This window comes from Scardinius erythrophthalmus (genome assembly GCF_964197995.2).
Source record: "Scardinius erythrophthalmus genome assembly, chromosome: 5".
NCBI classification, from domain to species: domain Eukaryota; kingdom Metazoa; phylum Chordata; class Actinopteri; order Cypriniformes; family Leuciscidae; genus Scardinius; species Scardinius erythrophthalmus.
The window spans coordinates 31,428,971-31,455,996 of NC_138225.1; the positions used below are offsets into that span (position 1 = coordinate 31,428,971).

Genomic DNA, 27,026 nt, shown 5'->3' on the forward strand with positions numbered 1-27,026 from the left:
TGCATTCAAAGAAGCGACAAGTTGGAATCAAACTGTGACCTTGGTATTTTTGAGAAGTTATGTTTCATTGGGAAAACTAATACAAATATTTACTAGCTACTATTATTTATTATACAGCTTTACTTAAGCTTTCACTGTAATAATTAGGCTACTGCAATATCATCATATCCGATTATACTTTTGAATTATCTAAGCAAGAACACATTATTAATGCATTTTCTGTCGCTATTCCAGAATACTAAGAACATTAGGCTTGTAAGTACTGCATCAATTCAGTCTTCCACGTATCCTGTAGCTTATAGAAACAAACTAATTTGAAGCATACAAGCACTGACACTGCAAGGCAAACTGCACTTTATCTCAGTGTTTGACAGCCCATTTTGTGAATCAGAGTCTGTTTTTGAAGTCCTTTAAACCTAGCGTCCTTTGTTACCTAGCGTACACGGTACCTAAAAGTTCGGTCGATCTGTAAAAATCATTTTAACAGAAGGCTAAAAATTTATATTTTGTAAAATTTTGACGGATTCTCCCAACCATGCAAATTCACAAAAAATGCATTCATCAGTTGATAATGTAACGCACTGAAAGTTTTGGTGTGATTGTACTGTTCAAAGGGTTAATTATCAAATGTTAAAAAAACTATTTTTTATTCGTTTGGAAGCTGCATTCAAATCCATTTGACTCAAAAATCTGAGGGGGCACGTGCATGATGCCTCTGAAACTGTGATACAAAACTGTGTCCTGTACACAGTGTGTGTCCACTCTGTCAGTTTGGACAGTTTACAGTTACCATTGTTATAAGGTTATTATTGTATATTTACTCATGGTTTGACTTGTTGACTTAAATTAGCATTGGCCCTCTGTTTCACTCAAGGGCAGGAACACAGTAAGTTTCATCTAAGTATAAAAACTCAGTGCAATGTGCAGTACATTACACAAAGCCACAGAAGTAAACAGGCATCATGTTTACATATACTATATGGGCAAAATTATAGTGTAAGTGCTTTGTTGAAGTCCTTTTATTTCAAAACCATTGGCATTAATTGGGAGTGGACCTCCCTGTGCTGCTACAAGGAAGATTTGAACATGTTGAACATGGCTGTAATAGGTTGCTACCGTTCAGACTCGAGCGTAAGTGAGGTCTGGCATTGTTGTTGGGTTTTTGGGGGTCTGATTCACGGTTGCCATTCAGTTCACCCAAAGGTGTTCAGTGGGGTTCCAGTCTGGACTTTGTGCTGGCCAGTTCACAGACTCTTTAAATCATTTCTATATGGATCTTGCTTTGTGCACATTGTTGTGTTGGGACAAAAAAAGCCCTTCCCAAACTCTTGCAATAAAGTTGGCTGCACACAATTCTTTATAATGTCTTCGTGCTGTAGCATTATGATTTGCCTTTATTTGAAAAAAAGAAGAAGAAAGGATTAGTTCACCCAAAAATGAACGTTTTGTAATTATTTACTCACCCTCATGTCGTTCCAAACCTGAATGCATTTCTTTATTCTGCGGAACACAAAAGAAGATATTTTGAAGAATGTTTGGAATCAAGCGTTCTTCAAAATAATGGAGGCCATGATGACATGATGAATGCGCACTATTTTATGACGTTTTGTTGTATAAATATAATACATAAATAACAGTAGTGTTCACACTGAAAGTAAAAAAAAAAAAACTATTTTAAATAAATGTTTCTATTTATCAAAGAATCCTAAACTTTTTTTTTATCAATGTTTCCACAAAAATATTAAGCAGCACAACTGTTTTCAACATTGAAGATCGTGTGAGACTGAAGACTGGAGTAATGATGCTGAAAATTCAGCTTAAATATATATAAAAAAAATATATATATATAGTATATATATATATATATTTATATATATAGTTATTTTAAAATGTAATATTATCAATATTTGTGTTCTACTATACCAAATAAATGTAGCTTTGGTGAGCTAAAGAAAAATATTTGGTGAAAAAAAAAAGTCTTTTGAACGGTAGTGTACAGTACTTGTAGTGTATTATTTATTAAAAAAAAATATTTTGCCATTTCTCTTTCAGATATTCTATCCTGAGACCACCGATGTATATGATCGCAAGAATATGCCCAAGGTGATCTACTGCATTCATGCACTGAGGTACTATTATATACCGTCTGATGTTTCTCGACTCCTCATTCTATTCTTTCATGCTTTTTAATGTTTACAAGCTGTGGACTAAAAAGGTTTGCTTGCTTCATCAGGTTTCATAACCTGAAATTATAAAAATGGCGGTTACTTTGTGGTCATGGTCTCTTGATCTCTCAGTTATGACAGCAGGTTTGTAGAGCATCAGCATGTATGACTGCTGCTTCCTTTTGGCAGCCATTGTCATGGCAATCTCACCACTGAGAAAAGCAGCCGTTTTTGGAGTAATGGTGGGGGGTGCCTATAGTGAATCTAACTATCCGTCCTGCTGGTTAACTTCCTGTCTGTGTTAAGTCATTTTTTCCTGTCACTGTTTCCTGACAATTCCTGTCACTATGCTTCAGAGACAAAACTCATTTTCTCACCTCTTCTGTTGTGCTGAGCATCCTCAGATCATTGACTTCCTGAGAGTAGTGCTTTAGGACGTAAACACATCCGTCAAGTTAATGTTTTATGTTTTTATCTGCTTCATGGATAATCCACATTTAAGTTTTTATGGCCTGCCAAGGATTGAATTCTCTGAAGTATGAACTCTGAGGTGTGATCCTGTACTGTTATGATATCAGATTCCCGCCCTCCCTTGCAGGAAGTGTACACTCAGAGATTAGCAGAGGTTTCTGTTTCCTGTTTGTCTGCCACTACTGAAAATGTGCAACGTACAATCTGGAAGCAATATTTCGTCTGTCCTACTGTAAATGTCTGCCTTTATAATCAAAGCTCATGGGAATATTGATTAGAAATCCACTCTGTGGGTCATCCAGGCATTATATAGAGATTTGTTTTTAAGAACTTTGGCATGTAACTTGTTCCACCCTTTTGTTCTACACATATGAATATGAATAGTTATTGCTGAGGAGAAGTGTGCTTTCACTTTTCTAAACATTCAGACTTAGGATTTTTATCTGGTAACAATTAAATGGGCAAATAAATACCATTAACTTTAATTACCGTTAAAAAGTTTGGGGTCAGTAAGATTTCTTTTGTAAGAAATGAATATTTTTATTCAGCAAGAATGCATTAAAGTGATCAAAAATGACAGTTAATGCATTTATAATGTAACAAAAGGTTTCTATTTAAGGTTATTTCCGACTCTTAGGTTAATGATAATTTATAAATATACTATTGTTCATTGCTTATTTTTTCATTCATTATACACTAACCAAAGTTATTTTTTTTTCGACAAGTACACATTAAATTGATCAAAAGTGTCAGTAAAGACACTTATAATGATACAACATAATTCTGTTTAAAATAAATGCTATTTATCAAAGATCATGGTTTCCACAAAAATATTAAGCAACACAACTGTTTTCAACATTGATAATATTTTTTTTTAACCCCAAATCATCATATTAGAATGGCTTCTGAAGGATCATGTGACACTGAAGACTGGAGTAATGATGCTGAAAATACAGCTTTGCCATCACAGGAATAAATTACATATTAAAAGCTATTCAAATGGAAAAAATAATAATAATAATAATATTTCACAATTGTACAGTTTTTATTGTATTTTTGAGCATTGGTGAGCATAAGATAATTATTTCACAATCATAAAACATACAGACTTTTGAAACTAGTGTATATGAAAGGAGGGACTTGAGTTGTATCATGCAAACAGGGTGGGCTCTTCTGCCAAACCGCAATTCAGAACATTAGTGACCACACAGCAACACCCTGACAAACACCCACAAAACCCTATAATTGTAACTAGAAAATTTCATATAGCATTCAGTTGTTAACGTTTTATTTTATGCTAAGTGATTTATCAGAAAACCATTGAGTGACTGAAAGCCATTCATGGTGAGCCATTTTAAATAGAAAGCCAGGTAATTCATTGGTGTCTTAATGTATGCAAATCATAACTTTTAGTTATTTGGCAGCTAGTGTGCACAGGGGAATGTGTCTAATGAATGACCACAGGAAGGCTTCTTTTATAGTAAATGATTTATAGTGCTTCCTGCTCTCTCGTTCTCTCACTTGTCTTGTGTGCGGGTTGCCTGGCTTCCTCCCTTTGCCTTGCACACACTCTTCCTTCCTGACCCTGTTGTTAAGTTGCTCAGTAAGACTAGACATCACTGAGACTGTGCCCAGAGATGCCTCAGACGTCATTATATCATCATCGGCATATACTTCGCATTAGATAGTTGACATGTATACATTTTTTCCCTAGATAATCAGTATTTTAGGGTCAACATATCTAATATAATAGTATATATGATACATGATGTTTATATATTGTTGTAACAAGGTTTGTGTTCAGGGAAGAAGGAGGTGGGAACCGGCGAACGTTTAACATAAAACTTTAATCCAAAAAAATAAACAAACAACAAAACGAAAGTAAAGTGGCAGCCCCTCACAGACGACTGCCACATAAATTAAAACAGAACAAAAACATAAAGTCCCAGGCCTAGTCCTCTCTCGTCCTTCACTGTCGTCACTCGAGGCATGGCTCCGTTCCCATGGCTCTCGGCCTTGCACTGCTTGCCACAATTATTTTATATATAATATATTTATATCAAATATTTTTGCATTATGCATTTATACTTTGATATCCATGAAAGGAAATGTGTGTATCAGTTGGCTCTGAAGAATATAATCAAGCTTGTGACTCATGAGGTATAGTGGCCTGCATCTCTTAAGCCACTTAACCTTTGGCTCTTCTGTAGTTTGGAGGAAAAATTCATACCAGACTGTCTATCTCTCTGGCTATTGATGTAGGGGTCAAAGGTTAAGGAAAGCACATTAAGTTTATCTCTCTTGCATAAACGTTCAGTTGCACACCACCTTTAATAATTCATTACTCCTCTATTTGTCCTCAGTCAGTGGATAGATAAAAGTTTAATGCAGTTTCCAGCATGTGTTCTACACTTACTGCAGGCTATTTTCCTGTTCCAGAATTAGCATAGTGTCAGACTTAACACAACTGTATACTGCCATCTAGTGGAAGATAATTGTTGCTACATTTTTTATTTGAAATGGACGATATTGCAGAGAAAGCTAGTGAAATATTTAAAACAGTGTTTCCCAACTGGTTTTGGCTTCAGGGCACAACACAGTATCAAACTGAATTTTTTTTTTTCTTTCCCTCTTTCTTTCTTGTATATTAATTACAATAATTCAAGATGTGGTTTGGACAGACCATGTTTTATCCTCATTGTATGTGAACCTATATGTAATTATTTTAGTTTTCTTGCATATTTTTGTTCTAATTTCGCTGCTTTTACCAAGTAACATACTAATTTTCTTCAAAATATCAAGTTTAATTGTACACATGACCTTTGACATCAACAAAACGTATGGGAATTCAAGAAATGCCAAGAGTGCTACTGGGGTAAAAATCTTCATATCTCGAGGATGGGATTTGGATAAGGGATAGTTCAATTTGTTTAGAAATATGGCCAAGGCACTCAAGGATTAATAAAATGTCAATGTTGATTTCTCCTCATTTTTAAAAGTTGATCAACCTATTTACTTTGCTATAATGCATGGTTGTATGGGCATTACATCCAACGATAGAAGTTTGTTTGGATTTGGAATAAATCTTTTTTTTTTTTATAAACAATTTTAACTTCATTTTCAACTATGGGATGGAATCCTGCATTTTAAATTTAGTTGCGAGAACTTTTCTTTCCTGACTTAGTAGTTCAGTTAGAGATGTTGTTCCCTCATATTACAGTATAACCAAGAGAATTGAAGTTGTGTCTCTACAACAGCCTGTGAACGTGTAGCTGTACTCCCAACACTAGTCTAGATGCTTAGTCGTTATTGATGGTTTCACCCTGGCTAAAAGCTGAGATATGTTTCTTACTCAAAGCAGTAGAAAGGTTTTAAATATTTCTAATTGTCTTTTTCTTCTACCATTTTGGAGAGAAATGGAAATAAACTGACTTTAATTTTGACTTCCAAATTCATTGTGTAATCCTTAACCCTGCTCTCATGCAGAAATTACTGTTCTAGCTCAGATTTTCTCTCATTCCCTCGCTATGATATAGTGCATTTATTTGTTTGTGTATTTGTTTGTTCTTCTTTGTGCAGCTTGTACCTCTACAAATTGGGAATTGCCCCTCAGATCCAGGACCTGTTGGGGAAAGTTGACTTTACAGGTAAACCACAGTCATTCTCATAGATTAATGCAATTTTTACCAGAAAATGTCAAAACATTTTTTATTTTCTACCTCAGCTAACCACACTTTTAGAAGAAAAGGTTCTATTTTGAACCGTAAAAGGTTCTGTCAGATGCCTCATACATGGAACCTTTTTGGCTTTCCCATCATGGGATCATTTTATGGATTTAGTTTAATTAATTAATTTAGTTTCAATTCATTTTTTTATTTAACTTTATGAATTGAACCGCTTGTAAACACACTTTATCACTAGAAACAACTGAAACAACTTGTTAAACATGAAAGTATTATGCAATCATTTAAGACATTTCTCCTTATATAGAACCATTTTCCCTTTCCCTTAAATAGTTCTTTAAGATCAAGAACCCTAGGGTTCTATATAGATCCCCATTGAACCTTTTTTTCTTCTTCTACAGTACAGGGCTGGAACCACAGTACGATGATCGTGCACCCTTAATTATACATACAATAGTTGCCATTGTTATTCTAACTATAAACAAATATGGGTTTTTCAAAGGATAATACTTAAACTACCTCAATTGAAAATACGTGGTTTCTTGCAATCTTACATTTGAGTTTTGAAGCATATAGTGGTGTTCCCTTACAATAACAGAGTGCACAGCCACACAATTATATCCATAACTGAAGAGTAGATCCTCTGTCAGCTCAGTTTACAGGACAAGGCAGAAAAGTGCCTCAGGTTTCAATGATAGCGAATGCTCTGCAGAAACGTGGCTGACTGCGTTTGATTAATGAAGGGAATGTTATGACAGGTAATTACCACTTTAGCTCGGCTCAGAGTGTAACTCTTCAGCTCATTCATTGCGTTTTGTTAATAGCTATTATGACACTTCATCAGGAAATTGAGTTCAAGTCATAATAATGTGGTCTGTAATGAATTAATGATGGAGGTGAACATACATTTAAGATTATAGCTTGTTGTTTTTGCTGTAATGGTTTGATGTTGACACACTTATTGTGGAATGATTTAAAGTAACAAGGACCTTGATTTGTTCGACCTGTATGTTGGCAAGACAGCCATTGTTGTTTTTCAAACGCATTACAGGTGCAGGTCCTGTGAATATGCATGTATAAAATGCCACAGATTAGTAATGTGTCAGTGATAGTAAATAGGCTAGAATTAAAAGATATATGTAAGATACGTAACCTAAATGATGACATTTCATATTCTCATTCCACAGAGGAAGAGATCAGTAACATGAGGAAAGAACTGGAGAAATATGGGATCCAGATGCCCACCTTCAGCAAGATCGGTGGCATCCTGGCCAATGAACTTTCAGTAGATGAAGCTGCATGTGAGTGACTTCATCTGTTTTTTATCTAGTCATAGGTTTGTGTAAGTATACATCTGTTTAAATTACATACCTATTATCCTCATTCTCATGATCGCATGTTTTTGTGTCCTCTTTCTGATTTATATCTGCAGTACACGCTGCTGTCTTTGCCATTAATGAGGCCATAGACAAAGGGCACGCTGAGAACACAATGGCGGCTCTGCAGAACCCTAACGCCTTACTGAGAAACACAAATAAACCACTGGCCCAGGCCTACCAGGACACACTCAGCAACGCAAAGAGGAGGAAAGAGGACCAGGCCTCGGGACGGGTAAACTAGATATTCATATAAATTTAAAAACACACTTCAGTTCAAGAGTTTGGTGTCAGTCATATTTTTAATGATTTCTTATGCTCACCAAGGCTGCATTTATTTGATCAAAATACAGTAAAAACTGTAATATTGTGAAATATTATTGCAAGTTAAAATAGCTGTTATTTTATATTATATTTTAAAATGTAATTTATTCCTGTGATGGCAAAGCTGAATTTTCAGCATCATTACTCCAGTCTTCAGTGTCACATGATCCTTCAGAAATCATTCTAATATGATGATTTGCTGCTCAAGAAACAGTTATTATTATTAACAATGTTGAAAAAAGTTGTGCTGCTTAATATTTTTGTGGAAACGATGATTTTGTTTATGATTCTTTGATGAATTCATGAAATAAAAAATTCAAAAGAACAGTCTTTATAAGAAATTTTATGTAACAATGAAATCAATGTAATGCATGTTTGCCGAATAAAAGTATTGATTTTGTTTAAAAAAATATTAATCCCAAACTTTTGACAGTAGCATACTTAAGAGTCAATTTTTTACATTTTAGATAAAATAGTTTTCTTGCATATAGTCTATAGTTTAACATGCTATTGGTAAAGTTATTTAGGACAGTTTTAGACAGATCTTTCAGTAGTGAGTTACTATTCCTCAACCTTTAACTGGATAATAGGCAGCAAGACTGATAATGTTTTTACATCTGCATGTCAGGACTGATGTTTTACAAACCCAGTGCAAACCACATTTGTATGAATTAAAACCTGGTTTAATTAGGATTTTTGGAATTATGTGTTGTATAAACAATACCTTAGTCATACAAAGGCAAACAGTAAAAACTGTGCAGTGTGCACACAAGTAAATATCAGAATATATCAAAAACTTAAAGATTAAGCAATAATTTACAAGGAGGACTATTCACAATTTACAGAAAACTTTAGACACGTGTTTGCAAATATCTGATTTTTACATGCAAAGCAAATTGGTTTGTGTTTCTTTTAGCAGCCTCCTCTCAAACAAGCTCTAGCATTCCTTTAGTTGCAAAATCAGCAGGATTCTGATTAAAAAATAACAGAGAATCAGCCTCTCTTGTTAAATGCTGATGTCTTCTAACACTCCTCACACACTCTGCTGACTCCAGTATCACCTGATCCCCTGATGGTGACTTAATTGAATAGTCACTTTGTTGTGTGTCCACATCTAAGTGGGTAAATGTTGTATTAGGCTTTTTTTTTTCATTTAATTTTCAACCTGCTGTTAAAATCTTTGCTCAAGGGCACAAGGCCCCTGATTATCCTGTTTTTTGTTGTTGTTTTTTTATCTCTTTTAAAAAAAGTCTTGTTGTGACACGTTGTATGTGTGTTTAGCGCTCGTCTGTTGCAACTGAAGAGAGAGATGTGTATGAAGAATTACTGACCCAGCAAGAGATCCAGAGCAGTGTAGACCTCGTGAACAGTAAGTGTGGGACATTAATCTGGAAAGTGGGCTTTAGACCACATATAAAATAATGTTTATTGTTTTTGTTGTTGTTGTTAAGATTAATACTGGAAATAAATATTTTAGTTTAGTTTTTAAATTGCAAAAAAATAATAAAACAATGCAAAGTTATGTCTTAAAATCTAAGTGAAATATTTAAAATTCAACACTATTTGTCTGCAGCGTTTCATTCAAATTGTTATGCTAACAGTATGATTTGCAATAAAAACTGCATTTTCATTAGCATTGTTATTTTAGTATTATTTATATACAATTATTTGTTATTTTAAACTAGCTTTTATTTTTCTATTTTTATTTTTTATTTAAATTTTAGGTTTAGTAATTCTTTTATATGCTTTTTTTTCTTTTTATCCATATAATAAATGTAAGTTGAAGAACAAATTATATATATATATATAAATATATATATATATATATATATATATATATATATATATATATATATATATATATATATATATATATATATTTAATATGTGTGTGTGTGTGTGTATGTATTTTTAGTTCTTCAACTTAAATGTATTTGTTTTGGTTTGTTGCCAAGGCAATGTTTCTCATTAAGTTACATTTTTTTAAGTATTTCATCTAATTTTTATAATTTATTTTATTTCAGCTTTCAATTACCAAAAGCATTTTTAAATGTTTTAGTTTAAGTTAACAATAACAACACTGTTTATTAGTAGCCTCAGACCTCTTGGAACTCATGATACAGTATATTGCTCATTTTGTAGCTTTTTATTGTTTGCTTCTCATGATTTCAAATTTAGGGGATATTTTCATCCATGGAAATATAGCAATGAATTTTTACTGTATGGCATAGTAGGCTGCTTTGAAAATATTCTTGAGATTCTCTGAAGTGAATATAATGTAATGTAAATGTTATGTACAGTAATAATGATTTTCTCTCTCTAGCATCAGCAGCTATTCAGCAAGTAAGCCAGGCTCTTGATGCTGAGGATCAGAAAGCCCTACTGGCCAGCCTTCGGTTGCCTGCACTTGGTCTTGTAGGAGTCCTCGATGACAACTCCTGCTTTTACCTGGAGCACTTCACGTCCTACAGGAAGCATAAAGTTAAGGTACTGAAGCAGATTATCTATATCAGTTGAAATTACTCTTGATTTTGGGTCAAATGAATTTGATGAGCATGTTTATGACATCTGTATGTAGGATGCTGGTGCGGGTGCTCAGCTGGAGAGAGAAGAGATTCAGAGGGTCATCACTTCCTGTAATGAGTTTGCAGAGGCCGAGAAACGAAGTATGTTGCACACATACATTTGCCCTTGACTGGCTGATAACGTATAGACTTGAGTGTTGTGTAGATCCTCTGTAGATTATTAAGCTCTCGATGTCACCATTGTTGGTTTAGATGGTGTTACAATAAAAGTTAAATTAACAATAACGTGAATGGCTTTCTTAATGGATCAACATATAGTTTTGAGTTCATTCATTTTGAGTGCCTTAGAACAAATAATTCTGAGCCAATAGCCTCATGGGCAGCATGCCGACATGTAGCGTAGTTGCGCTTCGAGCAACCCGAGTTCGAGTGCCAGCTCGTGGTCCTTTCTCTGTCTCTCCCACTTCGCTTCCTGTCCTCTCTCCAGCTATACTATCAAAATAAATAAGTAATAGAATAAATAAAAACAAATAATTTATATACATTTTTTGCTTAAACGTTAAAAACTGAAATTCAATCGATACAAGTGAATTTATTAAATTAAATATTTAAAATGATAATGTGTAATGTGAAAAATTCATTTTGAGATCTGCTAAAGATAACATTTAACAGTGTTATTAAATGATTAGTGTTTTAAAATATTATCTTTAAGTGAGCATCAGATGATGGCTGACTGAGGTAATCTAAATGTAAAAATATATATGTATATGTATGTGTAAAAAAGCAGCTGATTACTGATTTGGTACCAGCATACACTGTGTTTTTCTATTCATATGATTGTTCTGTGTTTTTCTGATACTACTGCTTATTGTGCTCTTGATGGACACAGAGCAGGAGGCGATTGTTGCGATCAATGCAGCTATTCGTCGAGGTGTTCCAGAAGAGACCGTGGAGGAGCTTCTGAACCCAGAGGCCCAGTTACCCATCGTCTACCACACTGCTGCCAGCCTGTACCAGGCCGAGCTCTTCAGCCTGCAGCTCGGCTCTCAGGTCAGCTCTCTTACCCTCTATCCCACCCCCGGCCCCAACGTTAAGCTCTTTCTTGTCCTTCCTTACAAAACAAGTTTAAATTTTCTATCATCTCAGAACAAGGCCGGTCTTACTCATGAGGAGCTGTGTGTAGCTGTGGAGATGCTGTCTGCTGTGTCTGTGTTAAATGAGGTTCTGGACACCAAAGACTCAGTGGCCATCATTGAGCAGCTCAGTGACTCTCCACTGGGCTTCAGTGGTCTGGATGCTGACAATTTACAGAGGTACAGTGACACTACTGATTGAACAGAGAGAGATGCCAATAATACTATATGCCACTCTGAGAAACAATTTAATAATTGACTTGATCATGTGGTTGTTTTGCTTTGTTAGATATGCAGACACACTGCTCCGTCTTAGAGCAGAGTCCCTCGCCCAGGGTCAAGAGTTCCTCACCTGGAATGATGTTCAGAAGTGCATCGACACTGTCAATATCCAGGTGCACGAGGAACATGAGAGTAAGCAAACTTTCAAATAAATTATAAACTAAACTCTATATATAGTTAGTTATTTTTAACTAAACTTTCTTTCTATAAACTTTAATTTTTAATTAATTAATTCTTTTATTCAGCAAGGATGCATTAAATTGCTCAAAGTGACAGTAAAGATATTCATATAATGCTACAAAAGATCATACTGTTCTATTGAACTTTCTTTTCATCTAAGAATCCTGAATAAATGTATCACATTTTCCACAAAAAATATTAAGCAGCACAACATTTTCAATATTGATAATTATAAATGTTTCTTGAGCACCAAATCAGGATTTGATTAAATAAATACAGCCTTGATCATAAGAGACTTCTTTCAAAAACATTTAAAAAAGCTTACCGAAGTTTGAAAGGGAGGTATTTAAATAGCTTTTTCTTTTCAAAATGTAGTGTATACAATTTTAGTGCATTTCACTCTTCTAAAAAAAGAAGGACATTAATATATTTTCTTATAAAATAGCTTTTTGCTCTATTTCTTTACATTATTTCTTTCAGATGAGCTGAATAATATAATAAAATATAATATAATATCAAAATAAGGTGTAGCAAAAGGCCTTAAACTCATTAATGATGTGTGTAACTCATAGGTGGTCTTTCAAATACATTGAACCTTGAAGGTTATTAAAATATACCATACAAAGAATGTCTTTTTTGAGAAAGTTTCTCCATAATGTTCAGATAAGCTGGTGTCGCTATATGGTTGTGTGGACGTGTGTGCATGAATTAAGAACAATTGATCCAGTCTGTATGAATCACACCGAACAGTTTTATTGAACATTTAATGAATCTCACATTTAATGAATCTCAAGTAAACAGGTGGACTTTTATAAAGGTGGAATATATAGAAGTTAAATATCTTAAAACAACATATTTGTTATTGTATAAACAATGAATTTAAGACATTTTTGTCAGTTTCTTAATGGAAATGTACACATATCAATGACTCTTCCATTGCATCACGAGTTGTTGATCACATAAAATTCCCATGTTCTGTGTGTAGGAGTCATTGCTATCGCTGAGATCAACGAAGCTCTAAATTCTGGAGATCCAGAGAAGACACTCGCCGCCCTCCTACTCCCTACAGCTAAACTACAGGGAGTCAATCCAGCCACCGCCAAACACTATCATGATCTACTGCTGACCACCAAAGACCTCATCTGCAAGGTGAAAGAGAATAACAGCACTGAACCAATGAAATGTTTAAGAGGTTACATCTCATATTTGTATTACTCTTGAATTATTTTTCTCTTATTCAAATTACTTGAACACTTCTTTCATGGTCTCAAATACTTTGTATTCAGCTTGACTTCTGTGTGTCCAACTTCTTTCATTTCTGTACAAAGTAATGAGCCTCTACTATAGTTCAAAGTAGGAAGTCCAACCATAACATCCTCAATCCACTGTTGAGCCATTTTAGATAAGGAAGCCCACCCTTGCAGGGTCCGCAACATAAAACATCCTGCTATTTAAAAGGCCTTAGACAGTGGACAGAGCTTTCAAAGGTCTAGAGCTAAAGGATCTAAACTTGACCTGGGAAGTTGAAGTCTTTGTGAGCAGATAAGAGAGGAAAGGGTCCAGACAGCTGTGGAAAGAACACAGACACACGGCTGCTCTGTAGTAATAATACAGGTCATAATGCTTATCAATGGACAACTTCACATAGTGTGCAAAAAGAAGTGCACTACATGGAGTAAAACACACTAAAAAGATCCCAAACACTAACGTGCTGGCCTTCATGTAGTGTTTCCAGTCAAGGCTGGAACAATTTAGGTGGTAGATGATGGATCCGTAAACAAATGCTATGACCAGCGATGGAAGGATGAACCCCAGGCAGATCAGACTCAATCTGTATGGAATCAAAGGTTTGTAGGACGCTTCCTTATAGGGCTGGATATCATGACAAGTCACCAACTCTTGCCCGAAAACACGGTAGCTTTGCTGAACCAGAAACTCTGGTGCCATCGCAATAGCAAAAACCACCCAAATGGTTAAGCTCGCCCAGATCGCACAGTACCTTTTCAACATTGTCCTGTAGAGGAACGGGTGGACCACCGCAAGGTAGCGCATCACACTAATACACATGTGGGCATGGATCGAGCAGTAGGTGTTACCATAAAAGCAGGCAGTCACCACCTTGCAGGCAAGCTCTCCAAAGATCCAGTTGTTGTTATTGAAGTGATAGTGGATTCTGAGTGTGAGAGAAAGTAGCAGGAGTAGGTCTGAAACTGCTAGGCTAACATATAGGATACCACTGGAAAGATTCTTTCTTCCACTGAGGCAAGCCAACACAAAGACGTTAGAGGGGATCCCGATCAGGATGGCTAGCATGTACGCGGATGGAATGATCCTAGTGCTGACTATTCCAGTGCTGTAACTGATGACTTCATCAGAGGCGTTTATCACACGCTGCTGGATAGATGTGTTGGAGAACAGGGAGATATTGAACACTATTCCTCCAGGAAATGTTTTTGGCTGAATTGACTGTTTTGGCATATTAATGCCGGTATATATTGATGCTGAAAAAATGTTAGAAAACACAATGTTAAAATACTGAAATAAAGTGTATTCTTTCTTTGTTCTCTATATAGTTTCTCACAGCTTGATACTGAAATATGTAGTTACATTTAAACTGAATTGAATGTAATTCAACAAATCATTAGATGAGCAGACATGGCTTCAAGTCATTATTTTTAACTGTAATAATAATAGCATTGCACATTAAATTCTAAATACATATTTAAGTAATTGTGTTAGCTGGAATAATCTGGAAAACATTGGTTGTGGAAATTTGACGTGACTATAAATCATTAAGTCTTATCAATTGAACAGACTGTATTTGACATTAAATATAATGTCAGCTCTGACTATGGCCGATATGCTTTGGTTTCAGTTTTTAATATTATAGGCACAGATGATCCAAATGAATCACTCATGACAAACATTAACTGTAAGAGTAAGACCGAACAAGCTGCCAACATCAAGCATTTTGTATTTTTTTATTTGAATTCATTGAAGTGTTACATTTTAACTGTGGACATTTACTTTTCATTTATTTAATTTATTTTAATTTGTCAGGGTTATGTAGTTTTGCGTGTTGTTGTTTTCCTTCTCTGACTCTTGTTGTTCTTTCAGCAATGTACAACCTTCCAAAATTCTCACAAACTCGTCATCTTTGTTGTTATAAATGCGGCACATTGTATTGTGAGAATTATTTGTTTTTAGATGATTAAAAATTCTCTAGATCTACTTAAGTTTTCATTGTCATTATAGACTGCTACAGTAGCTGAGAGTCAGTCAACTACCCTTAAAGTTTTTTTTAGTCACAAAATCATGACTTCAGCCCATGTCCAATAGCAATCTGCTGTTGATCTCTTACTATCTTTAACTGTTAGAGAAAAGTGGTCTTACCTGAATCTTGAAGTGAATCCTCAAACATTAATGATAATAGCAGCAGCACAAATACTCTCCACATGCTTGAAATGAAATTTTACAAAGTATCGTTTGTCAAACAACTAAACATGACCTACAAGTTTCTGTTCTGAGAATCAGTCATCTGTATGAGATAACCACAAAGCTAGACGTCTGCGTCGAAAGGCGTGACGGTTTCCTGTAAGGGTTTAGGGAGTGTGGATTCAGAATTACTCAGTGCTCATTTCTCAGGCATGTCAGGATATGCTACATGATGTGAGGCTTCCCCCAAATGGTTCCAATTCTGGACTAAACTATTTACAAATATCTGTCCACAAATAGTTCCAAAATAACATACAGGAATGTTTATATGATGTTTTGGTGTTCTGACCACTTGAGTAACTTAAGTTCTTTAATGGATTTCTTTCTTTCTTTCTTTCTTTCTTTCTTTCTTTCTTTCTTTCTTTCTTTCTTTCTTTCTTTCTTTCTTTCTTTCTTTCTTTCTTTCTTTCTTTCTTTCTTTCTTTCTTTCTTTCTTTCTTTCTTTCTTTCTTTCTTTCTTTCAGGTCTTATCGCTTCAAATAAAGGAAACAGTACTCTTTTGTTTTGTTTTTCAGGATCTCAGTGTCAGCAAATGATAGGTAGAATGATAAATCTTTAGTTTTTCACAGCAGTCGATATCATCAGGTTGCAGGTTCTTACCTTTTTCTTTTTATTCTGTTAAAAATGTGTAAAAGACAGTGCAGCTTTGCAATCTGGCCACACTATTTACCAAGCAACATTCAGTGAATTATTTGATGACACTTTAGGCCAGTTTTTATACAGTTCACTGTGTTTTCAAAATTCCAAAATAAATTATGAAAATGTTTGGGTTAACTTTGCTCTTAACATTTGACATCATGCACTGAGATGCTATAATATTATATGACTGCTGTGAAAACACCTGCATTAACAAGATATTTACCAAAGAGACACTTCCTGTTTAACAGTGATAGTTGTACAGAATGTATAATACAGCCTCTAATACTTGATTTACTATAGTTGCTCACATTCAGAATAAATTAGTGTGTAGTAGCAGATGATTTGGTTTGCACTGTGACAGTGTGTGAGCAGTACATATGTATTGTATTGAGCCTGTGTATTGTATTGTATACACATGTATTGTATTGAGCCTGCGCTGACTGTGTGTTGCGCTGTAATAGAGCTCCGGAGATGAGTCTGCTGTGCTGTGGCTGGACCAGATCCAGGAGGCCGTACACACTGCCAACCAGGACCAGGAGGATGCACTCAAATGTAAGTTTTTAACTAAATATAAGTTGCATGAAAGATGTATGATTAACTTCTATGTTAATTCTGTTAATATCCTATGCACATCCCTGTGAAGGATGTATAGTATATGATTCACATAATGGCATATAACCTTTCAAATTGGGTTTGACGTTTAAAATGAAATGTTATACTTACAAAGCACAATATATTTTATAACGTATATAATATATATTTTATATATAAGCTATAAATAATAATCTATACAAAATTAAAAATAAAATTGTCACGTTTGGCTGCAATAAAAGCTTGACTATGGAGAATCTAACAGAAAATCACTTTATTAACAACATAACTCGGAGATACCCAGGATATATCAGGAAACAACTAGAACGCAACCACATCATACAAAGACGACACAATTAACTGAGGAAACTAAGAGCTTAAATACTAGATAATCAACAAAATAGAAACAGGTGTGTAACATAATCCGTAACCAAGGAAACTAACTAGAGAATACAGACAGGCAGGCACACAGGACAAACCAAACTAAGTGCCATTTACACGACACCATTTTCAACTAAAAATGGAAAACTTTTTATGCATTTTGGCCGTTAATATACACAACAACGCCATTTTGGGGGCCTGCAAATGCAAGCTTTTTAAAATGCGTTTCAAAGTGCAAGTCTTTGAAAACGATACCGTTATTTTCCCCATGTAAACAAAAAACACGAATTTGTGAAAATGGTGGCGTCGTACGTATGCGTATTATGTGTTCAGTCTATAGGCACATAGTGTTTCCTTGCTAAGCGACATCGCCAACTATTGGAAGTTGATTGTTCTGTATATTGCGTGTCTGATTTCAGTGGCTGAGGCCGTCGCAGACATAAACAGGTCAGTATCTGAGGGCGATGCTATGGCCACACTGGGTGCTCTGCAGTGTCCTGATGCAGGTCTTCGAGCAGTACTGTCTGAATGTGCTCATATCTACCACAGCCAGCTCTCTCAGTTACAGAGCACTCAAACAGAACAAGGTAACTCTATCACACCCCTAATGACTGGGGTCTGGAAGGTCTAACTATAATTTGAACATTAACTTAGCTCTTGTTATCTGCCTTACTCTTTGAGCTGGAGAATGTATTGTCATGCATATTAAGTATAATTTATTATATAATTATACAGAATATTGTGTATGGTATTATCAAGCCTATTCTTGTATATGTTTATCATTAACATTAACAAACCTAATTGTGTCAATTGTGTGCAAATTTTGCCAGTTTAATTGGATAAATTGTTAGATATTAGTTGTAAATATTCCACAGACTTTTCAAGCATCATCTAAAACATTTACTGGTTTATTTGATTTCAGACCGGCAAATACATATGCAATTCTTCATAAATAAGTTATTCTTCACAGGACCTCTGGGCAATCACAGTGCTTTAATTTTAATTGTGTTATCTGTAGGGACCAGTGGCAGTTCATGGGTAAAACACAAGATCAAGGATAAATATGATTACTTATATAACATCGAAAGCAAAGAAGGGACGTGGGTTGAGCCAGATAATTTTTTTCATGACAGTTCACAGCTCACCAAAGAAGATATTCAGGTATGTCTTTAGCACAAACATACATTTGCAGTTTTTTGGGTTGTTTGTGACAGCTCTGCAGTTCATTTCATATTTTCTTTCCTCGTAACTAGAGTGTTTTGAGCAGTGTAACAGCTGAGTATAGCAGAGAGCAGCTGTGGTTGGCCAATGAGCCGCTGATCATCAAACTGCAGGCCCTGATTCGTGGATACCTGGTGAGGCGGGCACATACTGACAGACTGGAGTACCTGCAAAAACAAGAGCCGAGCGTCATCAAACTACAGGTGCTTAACTGTGTTAAATTATTGATAGATACTTAACCTGATTACTGGTATACCAGACCTCCTACAGCCTTGTGAATTTGTTTTGTTTGTTTGTTTTTTGTTGTTTACACTTAACTGCATGTTACTATACAATTCTTATTTATGTCAAAGTATATATAATTTGAAAATTTTAAGACTCAAATTTTAATATTGACCACTGTTTTAAAATTAAAATAAAAAAAAACTTCTTTTGAATTACTTTTTATTATTTGTTTAAATTATTGTTTATTAAAGAAAACAATATACTACTTAAGTTCATAGTTTTATAATTGGCACTTTCGTGTACTTAATTTACACATCAAAAGAATGTAAATCAAAATTATTTTATGTTAACACTTCAGAAAAATTGTCATAGGGCTTTTTACTTGCACCAATAACAAAACACTGAAAAACACACTATCCTATGAAAGTATAGTAGAAAAAAAGGTGTGTGGGGCTTCAAAAAATCCAAAATCGCATACTCCCTTGAGTTGGTACTTATTTTGAATATTTGCAACTGCTAAAAAAAGTATGTTCTATATATATATATATATATATATATATATATATATATATATATATATATATATATATATATATATATATATATTAGTATAAATGTGTACTACATTCGCCATATTGTCATTATCGTGTGACCTACCAGCATTAGTTGCGTCGCTTCACTGTCATTCACAAATCATCTCCCGTGGCCTCATGGGATAGTAAAGTGCCCATCGTATCCATGCACACTTCAGAATCTCATCCGGGTTCACTCTTTTATGAGTACTGTGAATTCGGACATACTTGTTTTGTCACATACTTTTTTTCGCCTACTATATAGTAGGGAAGTATGCGATTTCGGATGCAGCCATCGGGTAGTTTTCACATTGGGTTTGGTTTACCATTGCAGGCATCCTGGAAGGGCTACAAACAGAGAAGAGTCTATAAAAACAGACTAAAGACCTTCCAAGACAGCGTGAGCACGGTGATTAAGGTAACGGTTATATCACTGATGCTCTTTTATTACGTTTTTCATCATACCGTATTCACCTTGTTGTTTTGAATTGCAGAACTTGAATTATTCTTAGCATGAAAACATGTTTCCTCTACACTTTAGTTACAGTCACTGGTGAAGATGTGGAAAGCTAAACGAAGCTACATTAAGAGAATGCAGTTCTTCAAAGATCATGTAAGTCATCTCACTCACAAGTGAACGAGCAGCTTCTGCATCTGCATACTCATGACGCTGAAATATTCTGTGTCGTGTTCAGGAGAAAGAAATAGTGACGATTCAAGCTTACCTTAAGGCTAATAAAGCAAGAGTTGACTACAGAACTTTGAGTAAGTCGATTACATTATTATATTGAATGTATTATGTAATTTAATTTATATATACTTGTATTGATAGTTGATTGGTTTGCATGGTAAATAAATGTTTTTCCATTTACTTTTCAAACAGCCGGTTCTCAGCACCCCCCTCTCTCAGTGGTCCGTAAATTTGTACATTTGCTGGAACAAAGTAGCCTCGATTTACAGGAGGAACAGGAAGTGACACGGCTCAGAGAGGAAGTGGTCACCAAGATTCGTGCTAATCAGCAAATGGAAAAGGATCTGAATTTAATGGATATTAAGATTGGCCTGTTAGTAAAGAACAGGATCACACTACAGGTGCTATTTTTATGCGGTGGCTTTAAATAATTTAAAGACTGAGATTGTTAAACTATGTGGATTGTTTGTTGTATATACTATGGATTAATGAGACAAATGTTACATTATCCTTTGAGTTTTCCCAAAAAAAAAAAAAAAACATTTATGTTTTCTTGAGTCTCATGAGAGTAGAAGCAGTTACAGATGTTCAAACCAGCTGAGTTTAACCTTTGACCCATCCTAATTTTTCCAACCACTTCAATGTTTTCTCCTTTGGCAGGATGTGGTGTCACACAGCAAAAAGATGAAAAGCAAAAAGAACAAAATGAGTAAAGAAGATCTGACCATGGGGGAAAAGCAGGGCATCAAGGGCCTGAGCAAAGACAAGAGGAAGAAACTGGAGGCCTATCAGCATCTCTTTTACCTTCTACAAGTGAGACCTTTGGCCCAAATTCAGTCATTTTAAATAAATAAAGACTAAGGGCCCTATCTTGCACCCAGCGCAATTGACTTTGTACACCGACGCATGTATCATTCCTATTTTGCACCCGCGCAAAGCGCGCTTTTCCCTCCACAGAAGCACGTCGGTTAATTAAGAAATACACTTGCGCTCCCCGGGGCGGTTCAGCGCAAAGAGGAGGCGTGTTCCGGCGCAAACGTTCCTTCATGCTATTTTGCAGGTTTAGAAAACAATTGCGCCACTAACCAGGAAAAAATTGTTTAAAGTCAGTGGCGCGTTGCGCATGTTATTCATAAGCTATTTTAAGGGCGCATGCTTGGCCATAATCAATGTAGCGTGTGCACAACGTGAATGCACTTTGATTCTCTCATCTACACAGAAGCAGCAGTTTTCATTTTTGCAAATCATACATTATTACGATAGATAGATAGATAGATAGATAGATAGATAGATAGATAGATAGATAGATAGATAGATAGATAGATAGATAGATAGATAGATAGATAGATAGATAGATAGACAATTTATTATAAAAGCATACATCTAGCTTACACATTTACCCAAATTATCATACGCCTTTTTAACCGAAGTTAATTTGGGTGTGTTTATCCATCCCCAACGTCCCTGACGAGAACGTCGGTCTCCTTGGCTGTGAACCGCTCCTGGTGCGCGCCTGGCAAATCCGCCGTTACAATAGGAATCCGCTTTAGAACAAACGCGTCTGCTCTTAAAGGGAATGTGAGATGACGCTCTGATTGGTTTATTTCACGTTACGCCCAAACCACACCTATGAATAATGAAGCTACTTCAGACCAACCCATTTTAGATTTGCGCCTGGCGCAAGAGTCATTTATCCCGCCGGCAAAATAGCAACAGCGCCAAGACCCGCCCACACAGTTACTTGCGCTTTGCGCTTTGACACTTGCGTTTCAGATCGTTAAAATAGGGCCCATAGACTGGAATGCTGAATTGCAACTGGTGGCAAACCAAAGGCATTAAAGGGATATTATATATAATCTATAAATATGTAAAAAACAGTATTTGTAAAACATATATATATATATATACATGTATATGTATATAACATACTTTTTAAAAAAATGCACAAACTGTTATAAATACTGTAAATCCTTTCAGTTAATTTTTTTTGATCAATGAGTTTTCTTAATTTAACAGACTAATCCTTCATACCTGGCCAAGCTAATCTTCCAGATGCCCCAGAACAAATCCACCAAGTTCATGGACACTGTGATCTTCACGTTGTATAACTATGCCTCTAACCAGCGGGAAGAGTACTTGCTGCTCAAGCTTTTTGAGTCAGCGCTGCGAGAGGAGATCAAGTAAGATATAGAGACTGAGATTTTGAGCATGCAAAGAAATTATTTTTCAGAGAGACTAATATATTTCAATTCATAATTATTGCATCAAACGTGAATCAAATGTGTCTCTGAGACAATGTGTATAGTTTTGCTTTATTATATACAGTATGGCAAATATCATTTTAACTTTGCTGTCATCTCTGGCAGATCTAAGGTGGATCATATCCAGGAAATAGTGACGGGAAACCCTACAGTCATTAAGATGGTTCTGAGCTTTTACCGTGGTGCTCGCGGACAGAACGCCCTCAGGCAGCTGCTTGGACCAGTGGTTAAAGAGATCATTGAGGACAAAAACCTGGGCATCAACACTAACCCTGTAGACATCTACAAAGCCTGGGTTAATCAGCTAGAGACCGCTACAGGAGAAGCCAGGTTCATATTTTCATATGCATATTTTCTCATCTCACATATTGCACACACTTTCTCACATCCATTTCCCCTCCAACTTTGTCAGCATATTTACATTTTTTTCTCCATACTATTTGTAAATCATAACAATAAAACAATGACCAGAAGTTTGGGGTCAGTAAGATTCTTTTGCAAGAAATTAATGCTTTTATTCAGCAAAGATGCATTAAATTAAATTTAAATTGTTCTATTTGAAATAAATAGGTTTCCACAAAAATATTCAGCAGTACAACTGTTTTTAACTGATGATATTAAAAAAAATTCTAGAGCACCAAATCAGCATATTAGAAGGATTTCTGAAGGATCATGTGACTGAAGACTGGAGTAATGATGCTGAAAATTCAGCTTTTGCATTATGATTTAAGAATACTTCACTTTTTAAAATATATTCAAATGAAAACAGTTATTTTTAATTTTTGTAATATTTCACAATATTACAGTTTTACTGTATGGTTGATCAAATAAATGCAGCCTTGGTATAGATGAGAGACTTCTTTCAAATACATTAAAAAAAATTGCATATCTCATACCGACCCCCTCTTTCTATCTTTTGTTTTTGTTTAATTCTTTTTTTTTTACTACTGTTGTTGAACTTCACTTCATAGTAAGCTGCCATATGAGGTCACACCAGACCAGGCTCTGTCACACGAGGAAGTGAGGGTTAAACTGGAATCCTCCAATCAGATGCTCCGTACTGTCACGGACAAAGTGCTCGGCTCCATCATGTCATCGCTGGACAGCATCCCGTAAGAACAAAGACCATTGCAACCTTTCAAACAGATGTTCAGTTATGCTTCATGCAGTTCATTTTCATTTCGCCTGTTATATTTGCCAAATATGCTTGTATTATGAATGATTCTTTTATACAATATAACTTTACAGTGTCATTGTGCACCAGGGGGCAGCACTGTAGTTAAAACAGAGAGAGTCTGCCAAAAACAAGAAATATTTTCAATACATAATAAGCGTTGTGTGTTGTTTTGCACACAGCATTCATTACTACCCTCTCATTAATTTAAGGTATGGCCAGATTTTTATTTTGTATTGTTTGATATCTGTTTTCTTTTGCATGCAGTTACGGCATGAGATATATTGCTAAAGTTCTAAAGGACACGCTTCATGAGAAATTCCCTGACGCCACAGAGGATGAATTATTAAAGGTCAGATGTTGAATATTTTAATGGTACTCGTGTATCCAGATTCCATACAAATGTTTATTTTAAAATATGTATTCAGTGGGTCCTGCCTGCAAAGTTCCTTTCATACTTGAAATGTAGCTAGAATTGCTTGACACATAATGAACCACAACAGATTAAAGATGAACTAAATCACATTTTGTGGAGTCAACGTCTCAAGAACCCAGAAAAATAATGGTTCACATGAAATAAGTTCAGTTTGAATAGCAGCATCTTCTTCCCACAGATTGTAGGGACTCTGCTCTATTACCGTTACATGAATCCTGCCATTGTGGCTCCAGATGGCTTTGACATCATTGACATGACGGCCGGAGGTCAGGTGCATTCAGAGCAGAGGAGGAACCTGGCATCAGTGGCTAAGATGCTACAGCATGCTGCTGCCAACAAGCTTTTTGAGGACGAGAGCGACCACCTCACCCCCATGAACAGCTACATCTCCCAGACCTATCAAAGGTTCAGGTGAGGAGAACAGAGCACTTCATGAGTTTAAGGTTTAGTTTGTCTAGGGTCACACACAAAAAAAATACTATTACTGTTGAGAAGAATCAAATACTTAAAGGGATAGTTCACCTAAAAATGACAGTTCTGTCATCATTTACTCACCCTCATGTTGCTCAAAACATGCATGACTTACTTTCTTCTGTGGAACATTAAAGAAGATATTTTGAAGAATATCTCAGTGTTTTTGAAAGTCAATAGGGTCCAATGTTGTTTTCTTCTCATGGAAACAAAAATACTTTTTGTAGAAACTGATGAGTTGAACAAAAGATTTTAAACAATCAGACGAATCTTTAGTCAGGACAGGCTAAAGATGCATGGAAATTGAGGTTAAAGGTGAGGAAGTGTTTTTGTATGAAAGTAAGGCATCAGCAGTGAGGAGAGACGTGTGTTGCCACTTCAGACGTATTAGTTTGTGTATGCTTGTGCGAGGCAGCTGGAAGTGCTAAATGACCTTTTGCCCAAAGCCCCTCATTCCCATGCCGGTGAGTCATTCTTACTGGAAACTCCCTGCTGATTTCTTTTCCTCTCTGATTCTCAGCAATTCTGCCTGATGATCTGGATAAGTTTATGACAGCATGTGACCTCCTCATTCAAGTATACTTTGCATTGTAAATTGATTATGCATTTGATTCAAACATCTTGTTTTGCATTTTTTTTGGTTCAAAACAGATTTCCACAGAATTTGAACAGCTGATACACACTCCCATGTCTCCTGCGTATGTGTGTATCAAATATTTTGGCTAATTCGATGGGGTTTATATATTTTACCATGATTCTACCGCAATCCACAGATTTCCGATGGCAAAATGGGCTTTTTTAATAAAACTTGGCTGCCTATACAGTTGAAAGGCAAAAAAAAAAGGTGCTTACCTGACAGAAGAAAAAAAACAGAAAAGGCCTGTTGTCTTCCTTTTTGTCAAATAGGTAGGAAAACACCCATAATGCACTGGGCATGTCCACTCCCATCAGTCTGCTGTGTGTAGTACGCTCACCAGTCAAATACCACATTGCTTTAGTAGGAAACACTTCTTAGCAAACTTTTAGTCATAATGGTGTCGGCTTGTATTGTTCCTGGGTGCAAGTCTGTAAGAATTTAAAAAGTAAACGTTTAGCGTAGTGGATTACTTTGGGTTTCCAGTGAAGGATCCAGCACATTGTAGGCAGTGGCTAAAAGCTGCAAAGAACACAAAGAGAATGCCGCAATAGAAAATCTGAAAAAAGTGTTTTGTAGTCAACATTTCAAACTGGATGACCACAAACAGTGTTTTAGGCCAACTGGAGGGGGAAATCTGCCGTTCTGTCAGAACCTCCCAAAGTAAAACACTATTGCGTAGAGGTAAGAAAGCTGTTGCCATAGTGTTCTAGTTTTACTACAGGTATAATGCTGTTTAAAGAGTAGACATAGTATAATTTTCAGTGATAAACCTACTCTTACAATAACTGTTCTCTAAATAACCCCCTTGTCAACCCGACTGTCTGTGGGCCGGGATACAAAAATGCGGATGGACAATCTGTAGTTTTCACAAAAGCCCTGGAGCTTTTGCTGGCAAATAAACGTGAGCTTTTTTTTTATTGCTTTTCAGGGGCTTCTTCCAGGCAGCTTGCGACGTTCCAGCTCCTGAGGAGAAGTTTAACGTGGACGAGTACTCTGACATGGTGACACTCAGCAAACCTGTCATCTACATCTCTATTGAGGAGATCATCAACACACACTCTGTAAGCCACAATAGAACCAACCAATTCAATAGAAATCTCTTTTTTTCAAAGTTGCAATGAAATGGAAGTAGCAAAATATATATATATATATTTTTTCGTATTGTAACGCACCCGAGTGTAACGGATTGTCGGAAAAGAAAAAAATGTAGGGCGGGACTTGGTTCTATGCTTTAGTTGTTAATTGGATTTCGAGATGTGGGCGTTGCCCTCAAAAGTGGTGGCTGATAAATGAGTGCTTGCAGGGGCGGGGTTTAAGCAGACTGAATGATTGGAGAAATCCTACATACATCAATAGAGAGAAGTCAGTCATTTTCACTGGAAGATATAGTTATGACATTTAGATTTAACATCACAAGGTCAAAACATTATTAAATAAAACATGCGTGTACTAACCATCCACAATAAGTTCTATAACTTGCTTTTAGAAAAAAGATAAGGTGAATTTTCATTTCAAGCCAGCTTTAACAAAGAGGTTTGTATTACAGCTGTGAGCCCATCATTCAGTGGAAGAGATGGCCTCTTCTTTTATTGCTGGGCTGTTCATATGAAAAAGAGACACACAACTTATCAAAACATATATTTTCAAGACTTACTGTATCTGTAGGCATGTGATCTGGAATGTGAAGTCAAATGCTTTTTTTAGATCTGCAACTCATGAGAGGAATCTACTGTGAGGAGCGGCTTAACTTGATCCATCTGTGTGAGGAAGTGACATCATGACCTGTGCAGACATAATAAATAGCGCCTGTATACTTTTCTCAACTCAGCCAAACGCCTACATTCTTTCTATTGGAGAACTAACATTTATGTATGTTTTCAAGAGTGCAACACATAAATTAAGAGAAGTGATGTCCATTTTCAGCTCTATGACTGCAATATATATTTTATTGAACCAGAGATATTCTGTGATTTGAGGTGATGTGGAGTTCAAAACAAATATTTAGGAGATATACAAGGAAGAAATTACCTTCAAACTGAACTGTGTATTGAATCCTAAAGTTTGGTGTTGGCCTGGTTTCTCTTCCATATTTT

General features: G+C 35.7%; 2 protein-coding genes and 1 long non-coding RNA gene across 4 annotated transcripts in view; 1 reads left to right on the forward strand and 2 right to left on the reverse strand.

Annotated features, from left to right (window-relative positions):
* Positions 1-27,026, forward strand: part of iqgap2 (IQ motif containing GTPase activating protein 2) — a 54,346-nt gene that overhangs the window by 20,289 nt on the left and 7,031 nt on the right. The window contains exons 5-30 of the mRNA XM_081366945.1: positions 2,053-2,129; positions 6,216-6,283; positions 7,507-7,620; positions 7,752-7,930; positions 9,301-9,388; positions 10,343-10,506; positions 10,598-10,685; positions 11,434-11,594; positions 11,691-11,857; positions 11,967-12,091; positions 13,125-13,288; positions 16,735-16,825; positions 17,665-17,832; positions 18,264-18,406; positions 18,499-18,669; positions 19,598-19,681; positions 19,805-19,876; positions 19,959-20,028; positions 20,147-20,355; positions 20,615-20,767; positions 21,971-22,134; positions 22,321-22,545; positions 23,187-23,327; positions 23,657-23,741; positions 24,004-24,236; positions 25,862-25,994. Coding sequence (XP_081223071.1) covers positions 2,053-2,129; positions 6,216-6,283; positions 7,507-7,620; positions 7,752-7,930; positions 9,301-9,388; positions 10,343-10,506; positions 10,598-10,685; positions 11,434-11,594; positions 11,691-11,857; positions 11,967-12,091; positions 13,125-13,288; positions 16,735-16,825; positions 17,665-17,832; positions 18,264-18,406; positions 18,499-18,669; positions 19,598-19,681; positions 19,805-19,876; positions 19,959-20,028; positions 20,147-20,355; positions 20,615-20,767; positions 21,971-22,134; positions 22,321-22,545; positions 23,187-23,327; positions 23,657-23,741; positions 24,004-24,236; positions 25,862-25,994 — 3,537 coding nt within the window. The remainder of the gene's footprint in view (positions 1-2,052; positions 2,130-6,215; positions 6,284-7,506; positions 7,621-7,751; positions 7,931-9,300; positions 9,389-10,342; positions 10,507-10,597; positions 10,686-11,433; positions 11,595-11,690; positions 11,858-11,966; positions 12,092-13,124; positions 13,289-16,734; positions 16,826-17,664; positions 17,833-18,263; positions 18,407-18,498; positions 18,670-19,597; positions 19,682-19,804; positions 19,877-19,958; positions 20,029-20,146; positions 20,356-20,614; positions 20,768-21,970; positions 22,135-22,320; positions 22,546-23,186; positions 23,328-23,656; positions 23,742-24,003; positions 24,237-25,861; positions 25,995-27,026) is intronic.
* Positions 12,872-15,779, reverse strand: f2rl2 (coagulation factor II (thrombin) receptor-like 2). 2 transcript variants are annotated; one of them, XM_081366951.1, is made up of 3 exons: positions 15,533-15,779; positions 13,848-14,640; positions 12,873-13,706 (listed from the first exon to the last, which is right to left on the reverse strand). In XM_081366951.1, exons 1-3 carry the CDS (start codon positions 15,594-15,596, stop codon positions 13,601-13,603), a joined length of 963 nt encoding a protein of 320 aa, XP_081223077.1. In that variant the 5' UTR covers positions 15,597-15,779; the 3' UTR covers positions 12,873-13,600. The 2 variants fall into 2 exon arrangements, with proteins under 2 accessions (XP_081223076.1, XP_081223077.1); XM_081366950.1 differs by having other exon boundaries at positions 12,872-14,640.
* Positions 18,132-26,690, reverse strand: LOC308691582. The gene is made up of 4 exons (XR_014030263.1): positions 26,588-26,690; positions 24,028-25,361; positions 19,349-19,611; positions 18,132-18,633 (listed from the first exon to the last, which is right to left on the reverse strand). It is a non-coding gene; the product is annotated as an uncharacterized lncRNA (long non-coding RNA).